The sequence below is a fragment of the Gopherus evgoodei genome, chromosome 20 (genome assembly GCF_007399415.2).
Source record: "Gopherus evgoodei ecotype Sinaloan lineage chromosome 20, rGopEvg1_v1.p, whole genome shotgun sequence".
NCBI classification, from domain to species: domain Eukaryota; kingdom Metazoa; phylum Chordata; order Testudines; family Testudinidae; genus Gopherus; species Gopherus evgoodei.
Window position 1 is genome coordinate 10,297,169 of NC_044341.1, and position 18,645 is coordinate 10,315,813.

Here is an 18,645-nt window from a genome sequence, read left to right on the forward strand (position 1 = left end):
ATTTTGTCTGAGCTCCTGTGTATCACGGGCCATAGCCCTTCATCCAGGGGTCCAATAACTCACAGCGCCACGGCCTGTCAGCGGCTGGAAGAGGGGCATGAGGGCAGGAAGCATGTTACTGGCACATGTTATAAAGGGAGACTGGATGAAGCCAAGGCCCTAATGACCAAAACTGTGAGCAAGAGACACAGCAGGCGTCAGCTGCACCCTCAAAGGGACCGTGTTCTGAACTTGCTCACAATGGGGCAGGCGGGCTGCAGAAAGCAATGCCCAGCCAGGCCTGGACTTGGAGGTGCAGAACACGGGAACCATGGGGCGGCCGTGCAGCCTGGCCTCTGTGTGTGTGTGTGTGTGTGTGTGTGTGTGTGTGTGTGTGTGTGTGTGTGTGTGTGTGTGTGTGTGTGTGTGCGCGCGCGCGGGGGACACATGCTGAAGCAAAATGCACCAGCGCAAGAAAGGGCTAGTCCTGCTCTGCACCCAGCTGTGCTGCACCTGCACCTGGACCAGATTTCAGCTCATCCCCAGAAAGCTACTGAACAGCTGGGGGAGAATCAGAGAAGAGCAACAGAAATGACTGGGTGGGAGTCGGTTGATGGAGGAAGATAGACGGCTGATTTGGCTTAGCCATGGCTAAGCGCTGGTAGGACCAAGCCACTGGGGGGTCATCAGCTATCTGAAAGGAAGGTGATTAGCTAGGCTACCACCCCAAAGGGCTGGAGCTAAGAATGAGAATACTCTCACCAGGAGAAGCTTCCTCACAGGGAAATGTGTTTAGCAGCGAGTGGAAGACATTTTGAGACAGTCTCAGAGTACAGTATGTCCTGTTAGCAGTACCCTGCATATAGGGAGTGAACACGGCCACCTAACTGGAGATTAGTTTAAAATTGGGAGATGTGTAACAGAGAGTCTCTAGCCCTTATGGTTATAAACAAAACCTCCCAGCTGGGAACCCAATGGAACTGATTAAGCCAGGTCTCCCAACAGCCTGAACACCCCTCCAAATTCTGGTGAGGTAGTGTGACCGTGCTCCGTTCCTTTTCAAAGTGTGTTGACTCTGAAACCTACTGATAACATCAATGTCTAGTTTAACTATATCACTGCACTGCTAGATGTAGAAGCAGAAGTTGGAGCAAAGCACATTTGGGCAGCTCATTGTTTTCAGTTTGCTTGATGGCGGGGGGAAGCAGAGGGAGCATGAACAAAGAATTCAACCCCTCCCTGAAAGTCATTTCACCCCCACCCGGCATTCCTTGCCCCATACCAAAAGCCTCACCTGTCTCCTGGTGGGGGGGCCAAACAAACACGAATGCCTCTCAGCTCAGCAGCCAAAGCCTCCCACTCGCCCCCGCTCTTACATGGCAGTTACTCCAAGTCAATAGGTGCGCGTGGGGCACAGTCTGGGGGAGGGAACAAAACAGACTGATAGCAAGGCACACATATAACATAAGGGATGCAGCCCTGGCAGGACAAGCCAGGGTGGGAGGTAAGGGAAGGAAAATTGGGATTGTCACTCTTGGGTAGTGTAGATCGAGCAGACCACACAGGACATGGGCCCCCGCCCACTGTGGGGAATGGGGACCCACCAGTCCAGCCTTGCTACTGTTTCTGTGAGCTCCCTGCTCCTCTGGGCCTGGGGATGAAGCCAGGACTGGCTGCAGAGCTCACAGGCTGGTGATCAGGGAGGGCAAGGTGGGATTAGCTCCAGCTCAGTGCCCCCCCGGTGCCCAGGTGCTAGCCAGCTAAGGACTAGCCTGACTTTGAAGGGTTAATAAGGTGCTGAGGTGTGAGCCACAGTGCTGGGTTTCGACAGAGCCGAAATTACAGTGTTGCTGGGCAGGGTGGGCGTCGCTGCTCGCCGTACTCAGAGCCGGTCTTGCAGCTTTTCCCAGGATGTGCCGCAGGGCCGGAGCTCAGCGGCAAAGCCGCTAGGAAGCATTTTGTGTGGGCTCAGCACATGGGACGTTCCACACACCCCGGCCCCGCTAACACAGCTCTTTGCAGCAAGCAGGTGGGGGGCAGAGGAGGAGGCAGCTAGGGCACAGAAGCTGAAACTGAGTGAAACTCACCCGCTTTTGGTACTGGCTGCACCTGGGGAGACGCGGGCAACCATGGCTGGGGCCTCAGGGGCATGGCCACCTGCCAGCTCCCTAGGCTCCTGTGGAGGAAGGAGAGCACTGGCCTCCTCCAGGAGCCCCCAGGATTGGGGACACACACACACACACACACACACACACTCTCTCTCTCTCTCTTGTGTCTGGGCTGCTTTTCCCGGTCCAATTCCCACAACACCGGCTGACGTACTGTGCCTTGGACAGGCTCCCACAACAACCCCACACCAAGTAGCCCTGAGCAAGAGGTTTGGCCAAGCCACTGTGACGCGGAACTGCCGAGCCTCAGAGCCGGGGCCCAATCCTGCTCCGAGCCATTCTTGAGGTGTTCTAAATTAGATGGATTTCAGTCTTAATCTGAATTAGCCCCAGAGATCAGCTCTGGATCCAGATCAAACCTGCCAAATTTGTCCCACGGGGGGGGCGATAGGAAGAGGAGGCAGGCTGCAGTTCAGGCCATGCCATACTGGACATAAGCCCAACTAGCAATAACGTGCAGCTGGTTATTCTCAACGGGACTGCAGAGATTCCTGGGTTTCTGGAAACGCCAGCCCAGAGAGGAGAGGGTCTCTATGCCCCAGACCCTCCCCGCCCCCAGCACTTGGCTGGCCAGGTCAGAGTAGAGGATGCTCTCGGGTATGAGGACAGATGTCACACGTGGGCTGCAGCCTGTTTAGGGACCCTGTTGGGATTCTGCCCAACACCCTCGCCCCAAAAGTGCTGCCCAGCCATTGGGCACTGGCTGAGGCTGAGACCTGAGCAGGCCCCTCCTAGCCACAGCAACACGTGTACCAGGGTGCAAGACCCAAAAATGCACTCGGAGCTTTTTCAGCTAATTGTCATTGAACGGCCGTTTGGCCCCGAGATCATTGCTGACCCTCTAACGCTCCACAGCAGCACAGGGCTTGGTATTGCTCCGATCCAGAGAGCAACCGCTGCCATTAGTCAGTATCAGCCCCACTGTGACCAAGCCGGCACCAGGGAACAGCTGGGCGTGGCTGTGAGGAAGGCTGAAGTGCAGTTTGATACCAGTGCTGGCATCGCCAGCTCTCAGTCGCAGCCTGACCTGGGCCCAGCTCAGCTACAGCATCTGAGAGCCCTAGACTGCAGCACTGGTAACCCAGCACCTTCCAAATACTTGCTTAGGGTACAACAGCTGTGAGGCGAGATGCAATCCATGGAGACCCCCCTCTCCCCCCCCTTTTCATGACCAAGCCTCCTGTATTGTCACAAGGCTAGTGGGGCCCTGAAGAAGACCCTGCACTGAGCAATTTTATCCTAGCAAAAAATTTACTGCATGGTACAATTACTCCCTATAAAACACTGCCCTTGCTGTGCAACGCACACACACACACAGAGCACTCCCCTTGTGGCGTGTGTGCATGTGCACACACACACACACACACACACAGCGCCCTCTTGTGGCTCTCACACACACCCCATCTTGTGGCACCTGCGGAGTAATAAGACGGCACGAAAGCCAGAGCCTCCTCCCCAGCCTGCAAAAGGAGTGGACTATGCAGAAATTCCAGCCAGGCTGCTAAGATACATATTTGTATAAGATCAGCTGCATCTCCACTGCCAAGTGGGCGCCAAGGGACGTGTTGATGCCTGCAGGAGCCTGGAAGAAATGAACCGATTCCCTGCTTGGAATCATCCCAAGATCTTCCCGGCATCAAAGCCAGCAGCATTCCTCACCCCACTCAGCAATGCTCCAGGAATGCTGTGCATTGCTCACAGGTGAGCTCCAGCCCCCAGAACAGGGACCTGCAGGCAGGAAACCGTTCCTGACTGTGAAGCCGAAGGAGCTGTGGAGGCGTGGCCCCTTGTGAGAAGGTAGCAGCCCCATCTCTGGGGACACTGAGGGACCAGTGTAGGGGCTGAGCCCACCACGAGTCTGCAAGGGCGGTGGACTGTACGGGACCCACAGGTCTTTTCCGTTGTTATTTGAGGCATTTGCCATAGCACCCTGTCACCTCTCTCCTGTTCATGGGGCAGGGTGTGTGTGTGTTTCTTCCGTACACTGGCTTTATGTGCCTATGGCATGAGAACTGGGGGTGGGCCCTCAGACTGCACACAGCCATCTCCAGAAATGGTGCAGTAGCCTAGGTCTGCAGGGGAAAGCGCTTCCCACAGTCAAGCAGCTGCTCCCCCATGACCCCCGCCCCTGGTTTTAGTGGATCCCGGCGCACCAGGACACGTGGAGGTTGCATTAGCAGCACCCAGAGAGCAGCGAGCCAGGAGTGCCCCCTGCTGTCTGGCTGCAACAGCTGCAGAGAGGCAAAGGTGCCGGAGTTGTCTGCTTCCCCGGCACAGAAACGTGGGAGGAGGCTACAGGACATCACTGCGTGAAGCTGGGGCCCCGAGCAGAGTGAGGCCTTGAAACTCAGTATATTAATCTCAACCCCCCTCTGCGTCTCAGGAGCGACAGCAAGAATTCCCCCAATCTGGAAGAACACCAATCTGCTGAGCCAATGCGCCTGCATGAGAAGGCAGTTTTGGCTTGGCTTCCTCTTAGGGACTAGCCCTCTGCCCCCATCCTGAGCGGAGTCATCCTCAGAGCACGTCCCAGGCCCTACGTCCTCCCGCTCCCTTGTGGGGGGGAGAGGCTCAAGTGCTATTTGTCAGGCAGGGAAAAAGGTGACGTACCCAAGGTCACAACCAGGAGCTAGAACTTGGGAGTTCCTGGTTCCCAGGCCTGGCCTCTGGCTACTAGACTCCTTTGTCCCCTAGCCAAAGAGCCACCTTCCCAAGGAGCTGGGGGGTGACACTCACCAGGCTCAAACCAAACTGCTCAGACTAAGAGAGGCAGATGCCAGCATCTTTCACTCCCCATCTCCACCCCCCTGCTGCCCCACGGCACCCACAGCGAGGGAACATGGTGATTTTAACTCAGTCTATAGCAGACCCTGGTCATGTCACCAATTATTGCAGCGTTGCAGCTTTTTTAGGGTAGAGTGATGGATGCTGCAGATCAGAAAGTCCTTCAGCCACCCACAGAAGACTGATTGCACCTGCCTGTTTTATGCCTCACTTTCCAGGAGCTGGTTTTTAATGAGTCGTCGCATGGTTGAATTGGTGGGTGAGGCCCATCAGTGGGCATTAGGTAGGTGAATGAGGACTGACTCCCCATCGCCTCTATCAAACGTATCTTTTGCGTTTCACCCAGGCCGCCCCTAATTTCAGCCCGGGGTGATCTTTCTGGCAGCTGTCCCCACTTTAGGGGAACCTAATGCGGTCTAGTGTCTGTGTTCACGGGGAATGTAAGGCGTCCCTGTGGTGCCACAGGGATAGTCCAGTGTGAAGATGATCTGAATATCTTTCTAGAGATGGACAGCTGAACATATTATTTGCCCAGGTCTAGAAGAGCAGAGTGTGCAAGAGGTCAGGATTGTGGTGCACTGGCAGAGTGGTGCAGGGCGCCCAGGACTGGAAAAGCTGTGGGGGGGGTGGAGGGTGTGGACGGAAGGGAATTGGCAGAGGACAGTGGCTGGTGCATTTGCAGTGGGTAGGCTGATGGGGTAAAAGGGTGCAATCCAGGAGGCCTGAGAGGCTAGGAGAGTTGGGCTGGATTGTGGGAAGAAGCAGCGGTGTGCACTCCCATCCAGCCGAGCAGAGGGCGTGGCAGCGGTGCTATGTGCATGCAGCTTGCGAGGAGAGGTGCCACAGGAACCGGAGGCATCAAAGCGCTTGCTGCATTCGCTTTCAGTCCCTGAGCTGCCAGCGCCTAGCAGTCCAGAGCTGGGACGCACTTGGCGGGCACTAACCTCACCATGCAATGCCACACTGCAGGTTTCCTTCCTGCTTGCTCAGTGCTAACAGCATGCTGGGCAGGAGGGGTGTACAGGAGCTGACAAGTCCACGAATGACATACAAAGCTGCTGATCTCAGCTGGGCCGGGCGGGGTTAGTCAGACGTTACCCCAGGGACTACCCTTTCACCCTCAGCTCTGAGCTGAGCTCTTCAAGGAGACATGGCGCTGGTCTCGCTCGGGCCAATAAAAGATATTACCTCACCCATCTCATGTCTCTCATATCCTGGGCGCAACACGGCGACAACACTGCAAACAACTGAGCTGTTCAGGCATTTTCCTGAGGCTCTGGTTACTACAACAAACAGTCCTGACCCACGAGGGTGTCAAACTCTGACAGCCTTGTGCTTACAGGGAGCCCTTTCCAGAGAAGCTAGGGAGCGAGGTGAAACACGGAGACAGCCTTTGTGGGAGGGAAAACCTGCCTTGGTGGGAGTCACTGCGAATGCCTGGCTCTGAGTCACAAGCCCAAAGGAACAGCTTTGATACTCGATGTCAAGAGCCTTCTCTGACCCCCATCACCAGTTTGCATGGGCCTCAGACACAGCAGTGAATCTAGCCTCACAAGCCCCCAGGGAGACAGGGAAAGACAATTAGCCCCTGTTTTACAGATGGGGAAACTGAAGCAAAGACAGGGTCAAGTGACTTGCCCCAAGGTCTGTGGCAGAATTGGGACTGATCCCAGATCTCCAGTGTCCCCTGGCTCGTGCCTTATTCATAAGACTACCCTCTTTCTCTTTATCTTTGGGATGTACCTGGCCCTCATTTCCATTGTATCTGACTGAGCACCCCACTGTCTGATGTATTCATCCTCACAGCATCCCTGGGAGGCAGGGCACTGCTATTAGTTCCCCATCTGGAACATGGGGATGAGGCACCAAGCGACTGTCCACACTACGGGCACGCCAGCAGCCCAGGGCCAGGGCTCCAGCTGCACTGCTGGAGTGGAGACACTGCCAACAGCAATGGAAGGGGGGTTTTCTTCTGCGGTAGGAAATCCTCCTCCCTGAGGGGCAGTAACTACACTGCCAGAAGAATTCTTCCGTCGACGTAGCCACCTCTCCACTGGAGTCGGGTCAGCATAGCTGCAGCGCTTGGGGAGGTGAATTTTCACACCCCTCAGCACTGGAGTTTCGTCGCTCTAACTTTTAAGTATAGACCCGGCCTAAGTGACTTGCCCAAGGAGTCTGTGGCGGAACAGGGTCTCCCGAGTGCCTGACTAGCACACTAATCACTGGGCCACTGTCCCCATTTTGACTAAAAAGACCCCTCCAAAATAGACAATAGAATAAGTCCCAGCCCCTTTCTTCTGCTCACCTTCCATCTTCACTCCATTCAGCCACCAATTGCTCAGACTACCTCGCTACTGGCTGGGATCGGCTTCTCCACGTCCTGTTCTAAACTGATACGTAGTGTTGCTGCACGCTCTTACGCAGCTGCTATGTTCTGCCCCAGAGGCAGCTGCCTGTCATTGGCAGATAGAAGCAACTCCTACATAGATCAGAGGGGTGGCCATGTTAGTCTGGATCTGTAAAAGCAGCAAAGAGTCCTGGGGCACCTTATAGACTAACAGACGTATTGGAGCATGAGCTTTTGTGGGTGAATCCCCACTTCGTCAGACGCCTGTCACGTATTCACCCACCAAAGCTCATGCTCCAATACATCTGTTAGGCCTTGTCTACACTACAAAGTTGCAGCGCTGGTGAGGGGGTTACAGCGCTGCAACTTAGGATGTGTACACACCTGCAGGGCATTACCAGCGCTGCAACTCCCTGTTTGCAGCGCTGGCCGTACACCCGGTCGTGCCTCGGGTGTACAGGATCCAGCGCTGGATCACCAGCGCTGGTCATCAGGTGTAGACACTCACCAGCGTTTTTGTTGACCTCCGTGGAATAAGCAGGTATCCCAGCATACCTGAGGAAGCCTCTCTGGTAATTAAGCAAACTCCACTGCCCTCCAAGCAGGTCTCCTTCCCCGCGGTGTGCTCTAGCGTTCCCCGACCCCCCCCCCCCCTCCAAGCAGGTATCCAGCCCCGCGGTGTGCTCTGGCGTTGCCCGACCCCCCCTCCAAGCAGGTATCCAGCCCCGCGGTGTGCTCTGGCGTTCTCCGACCCCCCCCCCCCCTCCAAGCAGGTATCCAGCCCCGCGGTGTGCTCTGGCGTTCTCCGACCCCCCCCCCTCCAAGCAGGTATCCAGCCCCGCGGTGTGCTCTGGCGTTCCCCGACCCCCCCCCCTCCAAGCAGGTCTCCAGCCCCGCGGTGTGCTCTGGCATTCCCCGACCCCCCCCTCCAAGCAGGTATCCAGCCCCGCGGTGTGCTCTGGCGTTCCCCGACCCCCCCTCCAAGCAGGTCTCCTTCCCCGCGGTGTGCTCTGGCGTTCTCCAACCCCCCCCCCCAAGCAGGTCTCCAGCCCCGCGGTGTGCTCTGGCGTTCCCCGACCCCCCCCCCAAGCAGGTATCCAGCCCCGCGGTGTGCTCTGGCGTTCCCCGACCCCCCCTCCAAGCAGGTCTCCTTCCCCGCGGTTTGCTCTGGCGTTCCCCGACCCCCCCCTCCAAGCAGGTCTCCAGCCCCGCGGTGTGCTCTGGCGTTCTCCAACCCCCCCCTCCAAGCAGGTATCCAGCCCCGCGGTGTGCTCTGGCGTTCCCCGACCCCCCCCCCTCCAAGCAGGTATCCAGCCCCGCGGTGTGCTCTGGCGTTCCCCGACCCCCCCGCCCAGCAGGTATCCAGCCCCGCGGTGTGCTCTGGCGTTCCCCGACCCCCCCCCTCCAAGCAGGTCTCCTTCCCCGCGGTGTGCTCTGGCGTTCTCCAACCCCCCCTCCAAGCAGGTCTCCAGCCCCGCGGTGTGCTCTGGCGTTCCCCGACACCCCCCCCCCCAAGCAGGTATCCAGCCCCGCGGTGTGCTCTGGCGTTCCCCGACCCCCCCCTCCAAGCAGGTCTCCTTCCCCGCGGTTTGCTCTGGCGTTCCCCGACCCCCACCCTCCAAGCAGGTATCCAGCCCCGCGGTGTGCTCTGGCATTCCCCGACCCCCCCCCCCAGCAGGTATCCAGCCCCGCGGTGTGCTCTGGCGTTCCCCGACCCCCCCTCCAAGCAGGTATCCAGCCCCGTGGTGTGCTCTGGCGTTCCCCGACCCCCCCCCTCCAAGCAGGTCTCCTTCCCCACGGTGTGCTCTGGCGTTCCCCGACCCCCCCCCCAAGAAGGTCTCCTTCCCCGCGGTGTGCAACAGCGCTGCAGCGTGGCCACATCTAACACCACTTGCAGCGCTGGTTGCTGTAAGTGTGGCCACTCTGCAGCGCTGGCCCTATACAGCTGTACTAATACAGCTGTAACAACCAGCGCTGCAAAATTGTAGATGTAGACATACCCTTAGGCCATGTCTACATCTAAAATTTTGCAGCGCTGGTTGTTACAGCTGTATTAGTACAGCTGTATAGGGCCAGCGCTGCAGAGTGGCCACACTTACAGCAACCAGCGCTGCAAGTGGTGTTAGATGTGGCCACGCTGCAGCGCTGTTGGGCGGCTTCAAGGGGGGTTCCGGGACCGAGAGAGCAAACCGGGAAAGGAAACCAGCTTCGCCGCGGTTTGCTCTCTCGGTCCCGGAGCCACCCAGCAAACCGCAGGGAAGGAGACCTGCTTGCTCGGGGTTCCGGGACCGAGAGAGCAAACCGGGAACGCCGCGGTTTGCTCTCTCGGTCCCGGAGCCACCCAGCAAACCGCAGGGAAGGAGAACTGCTTGCTCGGGGTTCCGGGACCGAGAGAGCAAACCGGGAACGCCGCGGTTTGCTCTCTCGGTCCCGGAGCCACCCAGCAAACCGCAGGGAAGGAGACCTGCTTGCTCGGGGTTCCGGGACCGAGAGAGCAAACCGCGGCGTTCCCGGTTTGCTCTCTCGGTCCCGGAACCCCGAGCAAGCAGGTCTCCTTCCCTGCGGTTTGCTGGGTGGCTCCGGGACCGAGAGAGCAAACCGCGGCGTTCCCGGTTTGCTCTCTCGGTCCCGGAACCCCGAGCAAGCAGGTCTCCTTCCCTGCGGTTTGCTGGCTGGCTCCGGGACCGAGAGAGCAAACCGCGGCGTTCCCGGTTTGCTCTCTCGGTCCCGGAACCCCGAGCAAGCAGGTCTCCTTCCCTGCGGTTTGCTGGCTGGCTCCGGGACCGAGAGAGCAAACCGGGAAAGGAAACCAGCTTGATTACCAGAGGCTTCCTCCTTCCACGGAGGTCAAGAAAAGCGCTGGTAACTGTCTACATTGGATTACCAGCGCTGGATCACCAGCGCTGGATCCTCTACACCCGAGACAAAACAGGAGTATGGCCAGCGCTGCAAACAGGGAGTTGCAGCGCTGGTGGTGCCCTGCAGATGTGTACACCTTCAAAGTTGCAGCGCTGTAACTCCCTCACCAGCGCTGCAACTTTCTGATGTAGACAAGCCCTTAGTCTATAAGGTGCCATAGGACTCTTTCCTCCATATAGTAAAGCTCTCTCGCAAAGAGTGAAAGACAGCAAATAATTTTCAGAGACAAGGTGGATGAGGGAATCTCTGATTGCACCAACTTCGGTTGATGAACGAGACAAGCTTTTGAACTACACAGAACTCTTCTGCTGGTTTCTGAGCTGAACAAAAGTTCTGTGTGGCTCAAAAGCTTGTCTCTTTGATCAACAGAAGCTGGTCCAGTCGAAGATATTCCCTCACCCACCTCGTCTCCCTAGTATCCTGGGACCAACATGTCTACAACACACTGAAAAAAACCATGTAATTTAGTCAGCTCTGCTCCCTGTAAGCAAACTTCTGAATTAATGATTGTTCACAGTGTTGTAACCCTGTCGGTCCCAGGATATGAGAGAGACAAGGTGGGTGAGGGAATATCTTTTATTTGCTCTCTTGTCTTGCTAAATTAATGACATTATCTTTGTTCCAAATCAGGTCTTGTTTCCTTGCCTTCTCCACAACAGCAGAAATCGCCAGCTCGGGAAGAGGGAACCCATAAATAGCTGGAGGGTGAATAGGATCTGGAGCTTCTGGACGGCCAGGCTGCATGCAGGACAGAGCCTGTCTTTGAAGGTGGCCTTTGTGTGGCTGATGTCAAGGTGGCTGATCGTGGGTCAGTAAAAGGCAGCTCTGGATGGTCCTGGCAGGAAGCAGCCCCAGGCCCAACTGCAGGAGGCCTATTGTCTCCACCTCCTCTGGTTGTTAACACTACAGGAAAGGAAGGATGTTATCTCTTTCTGCCTTTCCCCCTTTCATAGCTGGGAATGTTTCCCATCCCTCCTCCACCCCAGGCTCAGCCACAAAAAAGGCCATGACTCATTCTCATAGGTTCAGGATGCTCAGCTGTCATTGTGCCTGAGGAGGAAGGATATTAACCATGGGCTCTTCTGAGTGGGTGACTGGGGAACAGGAGGGTGGGAGGCCAGGGGACAGGGTTTGGAGCTCAGCTGGCCTGGCTGCTGTCACAAAGCCCTCCAAGCCTCTCCTCCTCCCCTCCCAGAAGCAAACCTATCCAGAGGGAGGGAGGCTGCCGCTTCTTTCCCATGGGAGGTTGCACCAGGGAAGCCTCCTGCTGGATTTTAAACACAAGCCATCTCCTACACACCACGTGCTTTGCCGCCTCATGACCATTGTTTTACTAATCAACCAGTCCACTTCGGTACCCTAAAGACAACATCTCCTTGTGCTCTGTGTCCTGGTGCTATTAACATATACGCCCTGCCCTCACTCTCCTATTATACGGGAGCCAGTTGGGCTGAATACAAGCAGCGGCCTGTAGATGAGCAAGGCAACGGGTCCTCGCTTTTTCTTTTGCTGTAAAGTTTGCCCAGTTCTCGTGATTTTAATCAATAAATCTGTTAATCTATAAGGTGCCACTGGACTCCTCGTTGTTTTTGTGGATACAGACTAACACTCTGATATGTGATACTTGGTGTTTTGCAGAAAGCCCCAGCTCCTGGAGCCAGGTGATTCTGCGAGACTCTCAGCTTTCATTAACAATAAAAGTCTCTTGCCCTCATGGCTGTGGAGGAAGGCTGAGACCATGGCCTGGGTGCAGCCTAAAGCAGTGGTTTTCAAACTTTTTTTCTGGCGACCCAGCTGAAGAAAATTGTTGATCCTCACAACCCAACAGGGCTGGGGATGAGGGGTTTGGGGTGTGGGGGGGCTCAGGGTGGGGCAGAGGGTTTGGATGTGGGGGTGATGGCTACGAGATGAGGGATTTGGGGTGCAGGAGGGGGCTTTGGGTTTGGTAGGGCTGGCGGTTGGGGTGTGGGAGGGGGTCAGGGCTCTGGGCTGGGGGTGCAGGCTCTGGGGTGGGGCTGTGGATGAAGGGTTTGGGGTGCAGGAGGGGGCTCTGGGTTTGGGGGGGCTCAGGGTTGGGGCAGGGGATTCAGGTGCAGGGTTGGGGCACAGGCTTATCTTGGGCAGCTCCCGGTCCGTGGTGCAGTGGGGATGCTAAGGCAGGCTTCCTGCCTGTCCAGGCATCGTGGACCATGTTTGCCTCGGAAGCGGCCAGCAGCAGGTCTGGCTCCTAGGTGCAGGCATCCCCCTCCAGCTCCCAATGGAAGTGCGAAGCCAGTGCTCGGGGTGGGCACAGGCATTGACTTCACGGGTGCTCCGGAGCTGGAGCACCCACAGGGAAAAATTAGTGGGTGCGCTGCACCCCCGGCAGCCAAGCTTCCCACCTCGCCCTGCCCCACTTCCTCCTCCCCTGAACTCGCCATGTCTCCGCTTCTCTGCCTATCTCCCAGGGCTTCCTGCCTGGCCATTAGCACGCTCGGGGGGGGGGGGCAGGAACGTGGTGTGCTCAGGGGAGGAGGCGGGGCTGGGGCAGGGATTTGGGGAAGGAGTTGGAATAGGGGCAGGGAGAGGGTGGAGTTGAGGCAGGGACTTTGGGGAAGAGGTTGGAATTGGGGTAGAGCCTCATGGAAGGGGTGGAGTAGGGGTGGCGCCAGGGGCAGAGGGGAGTTCAAGCGCCCACAAGAAAGAGGAGAAGTCGGCACCTATGGAGGTGGGGGAAGTGCGCGGAGCTCCATGGCCCCCCTACCTAGGAGCTGGACCTGCTGCTGGCCACGTCCGGGGCGCAGCGCGGTGTCAGAACAGGTAGGGACTAGCCTGCCTGAGCCAGGCAGCACCGCCGACGGGACTTTTAACGGCCCAGTCAGTGGTACTGCCCAGAGCCCCCGCGACCCAGTGCCTTACATTCCACAACCCAGTACTGGGTCATGACCCGCAGTTTGAAAACCACTGGCCTAAAGGCTCAGCGACCAGAAGGCAAAGAAAAAGAACCAATTAAAAAAAAATCCTCATGATATTTGAATGCTTGGGCCAGCGATGCTGCCTGCTGTATGCGCACCTGACCACTAAGGAGCTGCATGTCTGCAGGAGAGCGCATTTTATGTGTAAACCTGCCCTGAGAGGGTACAGACATCACTGCTAAGCTCAGCCCAACCCCAGAAACATCTACACACCTCTGCTGGGTCTGTGCAGGGCATCCCGCTGCACCTGCTCCTCGTTAGGACAAGGGGAAGATGTGGTCCTAGGATCCAGATCCAGTTCCACCCGCAACCCTCATGTCCTTCTAATGCCGAGCAGCTGCAGCTGGCAGTCAGCATAGCTCCTTCCCAGCACAGAGCTGGCTGCCACGCTTAGAGGCTCTTGGAGAGCTGAACACAGAGGGAGTTGTGGGATATCCCTGCAGCCTTCACGTTAAGAAGCTGTGATCTACCAGGCTCAGGGTCACCATTATTTCCAGGCACTTTCACTACCTGCCCCCTTACACTAGGCCAGTGCTGTTGTGTTTGGGTTGCCAAGCTCGCAGGGGTATGTTTAGAGTCAAACAGAAAATTTATTTAAAAATCAAAGTGAATGTCATGGACACTGGGAATTGGCTCTGGATACTTGTGTGTGTGTCACACACATCCCTGTCCTGTGGACTCACATATTCTCAGTCACTTTCTTGTAAGATTTGGGTCCATGAAGAGTAAAGGAAAAGGAGTGGGGGGATGGGGAGAGATCTCCAAATTCGATCAATCCTCAGACAGGCTGAAGGTTCAGGGCCGGGGTAAAGGTTTGGCCCACATCTCATTTTATCCCAACCGACTTGCCAGGGTGCAGCTGCAACAGAAATGACCATCTGGGGCCCCACTGTCATGCATAGACTTGATAACTCAAGGGAAACCTTCCATCTCCCTCTCCCACAATGGCGGATGATATCTCATTGGGTCCACACCTCTCCCAAATACCCCTGGTGGGTGGACATGGTTGAGTGGCCACTCACAATGAGAGGTCTCCACAGAAGCTCACCCAGAACCCCACTGATCCTTGCCCTGCTCTTCACCCACCCTGTATGGAAGCCTGAGCTCAGCCGAGCTGGTGGCTTTGATCACCTCGCACTGTGAATGGTGTGAGAGATTTCTCAGCTCTCTAGTGAAATTCCCAGCACCAGTGTGCTGGAGATTAGGCTATTCTCACCCGGGCTTCAGGTAGTTTGAGTCACTCCAGGCAGAACATTTCATTCCTTGCCCTGTACCAGCTCCCAGTGTCGTTAATCTGCATGCCAGAGCATCTTCTGTTGTTTCCAGATGAGCCCCAGCAGAGGTTGTTTGCCCTGTGAGAATCTGATCTGTTGCTAATTCTCTTCATCCTCTAAAAGGTGGGGGGTGATTAGGCAGAGAGATCCAGGTTTCCTGGGTCCCACATGGAAATGGTGAGGAGAAGAAGAGAGGCAGGAAACATCCCCCACTCCCCATTCAAATCTGTGGGTGGGAAGGCTGAGATGCCTTTCAAGCAGTTTCTGTATCCGCCAGTGAGAAATCAGGCAGGTGCTGCAGGCACATGAGCAGAAGCAATGGATGGGAAGTTCTGCACCACCACATGCTCCTGCCTCTCACTGATCGTTTCTCTGGATGGCACTGGATGTCATCCAGACCTGCAGCCAAGGGAAGAATCTCTCCCACATGGCATCATGCAGTTGATCAGATGCATCTTGCTTTTTCCCACCTACTTCCAAAGCACCAAGTAGTGGCCACTGTTGGAGGCAAGACATCCAACTCGATGGGTCGCTGGCCAGATCCTGTCTTGCGGGTCCCATGTTTGAATATACTAGAGACGGACTCAAGCCACATTCTTTAAATCTGGATTTGCAACCTCCTTCCCCCATGCTCCACAGTACAGGAGGTGGGGAGGTGAGGCTTGAGGCTGCTAAAGGGAAATGCAGAAGAGCTTAAAAGGTGGGAGGCACAAATGAATGAATAAAGTCATCTGGAGTGCAGAGAACAGAAATCAGATGGAAAAGGAATTGAGAGGAAAGGAATTAGAATCTACTTCCGACAGGGTTCTGTTTAGCTGTGTGCTACGTGCATTTTCATTAGGAACTTTGAGACGGACTTAATCAATTCAGCATGACCAAGACCTGGGCTCCTGATTCACTGTTTTCATACGCGCTGCCCTCCCTCTCCAGCCACCATCCCAAGGCGAATATTTGCTAAGACTCCATGACACATGAGCCAATGTCCCAGCCCCCAGGGTCCAGCACCCTGCAATATTTCATCAGGGGTGATGATGGATCATTGCCGCTGTGCAGGAACCTCTTTAACTCCTCAGATGTCACAACCAGTGAGGGCACAAGGTGAGGCCAAACAAAACTTGACAGAGGAAACTACAATTGTAAAGGCACTAGGCTGGGAGCCAGGAGACCTGAGTTCAATTCTTGCTTGTGTGATGCTGAACAAGTCACTTATGCTCAGATTTTCAACGATGCTATAATGGATTTGGACACCTTAATGGGACTTAGGCATCCAAATCCTCTAGGCAGGTTTTAAAATTTCAGCCTTAATCTCTTTGGACTTCAGTTGCCCATTTGTAAAAATGGGGCAATAATCATTTGTGGAGCCCCCTGTGGCCTGGGGCCCCAGGCAATTACCCTACTTGCGACCTCTTAATCCTGGTCCTGCAGGCTGCAAAGAAAAGTTTGGAAGGAACCTGGCATTTCCTCACAGCCTTGTTCTCCTGACAGGACCTACCACGTATTACAAAAAACTTCACACTCTGACGGAAGAAACGCCAGGCATAAAGCAAAGCTAAATGGCTGCCAATACCTGAAACAGAATCCATCCATCTAACTCTCCACAGTGTGGATCCTGCATCATCAGCTCACTTCTCCAGGGGCTCAAGCTACTTCAGTGTTAAACATCCCAGCTCCCCAGCCCAAGGGCAAACACACACATTTCACTGGCCTGCAGAAAAGCCAGCACGCCAGCTCTGTGCCTGCAAACAGAGCGGACAGAGGAAAAATCCCTCAGGCCATGTCTACATCTAAAATTTTGCAGCGCTGGTTGTTACAGCTGTTTTAGTACAGCTGTATAGGGCCAGCGCTGCAGAGTGGCCACACTTACAGCAACCAGCGCTGCAAGTGGTGTTAGATGTGGCCACACTGCAGCGCTGTTGGGCGGCTTCAAGGGGGGTTCCGGGACGAGAGAGCAAACCGGGAAAGGAAACCAGCTTCGCCGCGGTTTGCTCTCTCGGTCCCGGAGCCACCCAGCAAACCGCAGGGAAGGAGACCTGCTTGCTCGGGGTTCCGGGAACGAGAGAGCAAACCGCGGCGTTCCCGGTTTGCTCTCTCGGTCCCGGAACCCCGAGCAAGCAGGTCTCCTTCCCTGCGGTTTGCTGGCTGGCTCCGGGACCGAGAGAGCAAACCGCGGCGTTCCCGGTTTGCTCTCTCGGTCCCGGAACCCCGAGCAAGCAGGTCTCCTTCCCTGCGGTTTGCTGGCTGGCTCCGGGACCGAGAGAGCAAACCGCGGCGTTCCCGGTTTGCTCTCTCGGTCCGGAACCCCGAGCAAGCAGGTCTCCTTCCCTGCTGTTTGCTGGCTGGCTCCGGGACCGAGAGAGCAAACCGGGAAAGGAAACCAGCTTGATTACCAGAGGCTTCCTCCTTCCACGGAGGTCAAGAAAAGCGCTGGTAACTGTCTACATTGGATTACCAGCGCTGGATCACCAGCGCTGGATCCTCTACACCCGAGACAAAACGGGAGTACGGCCAGCGCTGCAAACAGGGAGTTGCAGCGCTGGTGGTGCCCTGCAGATGTGTACACCTTCAAAGTTGCAGCGCTGTAACTCCCTCACCAGCGCTGCAACTTTCTGATGTAGACAAGCCCTCAGAAAGATTAGAGTAGAGCCATTCCAGAGAGCACAATCCCACCTCATTCCTACTCACTAACCGTGTCTCAGGCAGACATGGGCCTGAGCCCACATTCTGGAGCTTTGGGCAAGACCAGAGCCACATCCACACTTCATAACGTGAGTGTTTCTATAAAGGGAACCCCAAATTCAAACACTCTCCAACTCTGCTTTGGATCCAAACTGGGCTGGTCTGGCCCATCTCTGCAATTCACTTTGCAGTCCCCTTGGGGGCAGCGAGGGCTCAGGGCACATCACTCAACAGCAGGCCCCATAAAACCAACTGTGTTCAAGGTACAGCACCAGCAAGCAGCTGAGTTCCCCATGTCTGCGCAAGCGGGTGCTCCAGACACACTCGACAGGGAGAACATTTTACATCCTAGCAGGTGTCTAGTGGTTAGAGCAGGAGGATAGGAGCCAAGAAACCTGAATTCTGTTCCTAACGTGCTGTGTGACCTTGGGAAAATCACATCGCTGTTCTATGCCTCAGTTTCTGGATGATACTATATTTATCATATACTATCCCCCAGGGGGATACTGTGAGGATAAATAAATTGTTTGTGAGATGCTCAGGTACTCCAGAGATGTGGGCCACCCAAGTGTCTAGGCAAAGGTGTTTAGCTATCTCCCAGGGGGGTTGTGAAGATTCATTAGGTTCATATTTCTACAAGTATTATTTATTATCCATATTGTGGTAGTGTCTAGGAGCCCCAGTCATGGACCAAGGCTCCATTGTGCTGAGTGCTGCACAGACACCAAACAACCTGCCCCAAGAGCTGACCATCTAAGTTGTAAGCATCATTACCTTGAAACCACAACGGGCTACAGAAGTAGTACTATCCTTTTCTCTGCAGAGCGTGCCAGGCACCAGGGCCTCAGACCCACTGCAATAAGGAGGTGGGGTTCACCGGGGTGTTGGGGTTACATGTACTGGAGCCCTAGCTGGTCACTGGTGTCCAGCAACAACCTTATACTCCCAGGCAATGCTTTGTCCAGACTCTAGCCACACCTGCAAAGTGGGATTTTAACATTTTTGCTCAGCACTAATGCTGGGCCCCTTGTGCGTTTAGTCAAGTGACTAGAAATGATCCTTGCCTTTGTGTGGGTGTGGCACTGGGATTGAAGCACATGCTTTGCTGAATCAGGGCCTTAGACAGGATTGTTACTGCCATCAGAGCAGGAGCAGGCAGAGATTCCCCTCCTTTAACTTGCTCTGAGCACTCAGTCACTGCCCAGCTGGGGCAAGCAGCATTTCGCCCCTTGCTAGATCTTCCTGTGGCAATTTGCTAGATATATTTGCCAACGTGCTATTGAGACTTTTGCACAGTTTTGTCCTCCAGGGATTTCATAGGGGAAAGGGAGATCCTGGGGCAGAAGGGCGCAGATGAGGGTGAGGTGGAAGGGACTATGGTACTCCCCACCCCTCAAAGCTAATCATTTCCTCGCGGATGGTTTGTTAGAGGGGCTGCCTTTTCCTGGAGGAAAGGTGCCCAGCTGTCAATGGCAGGGCAATCTCTTCCCCCGTCACCTGACCCTGGGGAAGCAGTGGGTGCAGGGACAGGAACCCATCTCCAG

The 18,645-nt window shown here is 55.7% G+C and overlaps 1 protein-coding gene across 2 annotated transcripts in view; it reads left to right on the top strand.

The window, feature by feature from the left end:
• The window catches only part of ZDHHC18 (zinc finger DHHC-type containing 18), a 56,500-nt gene extending 44,735 nt beyond the window's left edge, over nt 1-11,765 (top strand). The window contains exon 9 of one of the 2 annotated variants that reach the window (XM_030538737.1): nt 10,828-11,765. In XM_030538737.1, the coding sequence (XP_030394597.1) occupies nt 10,828-11,013 (186 nt within the window). In that variant the 3' untranslated portion in view covers nt 11,014-11,765. The remainder of the gene's footprint in view (nt 1-10,827) is intronic. The other variant, XM_030538744.1, reaches the window with a different exon arrangement.
• Nucleotides 11,766-18,645: the final 6,880 nt, after the last annotated feature.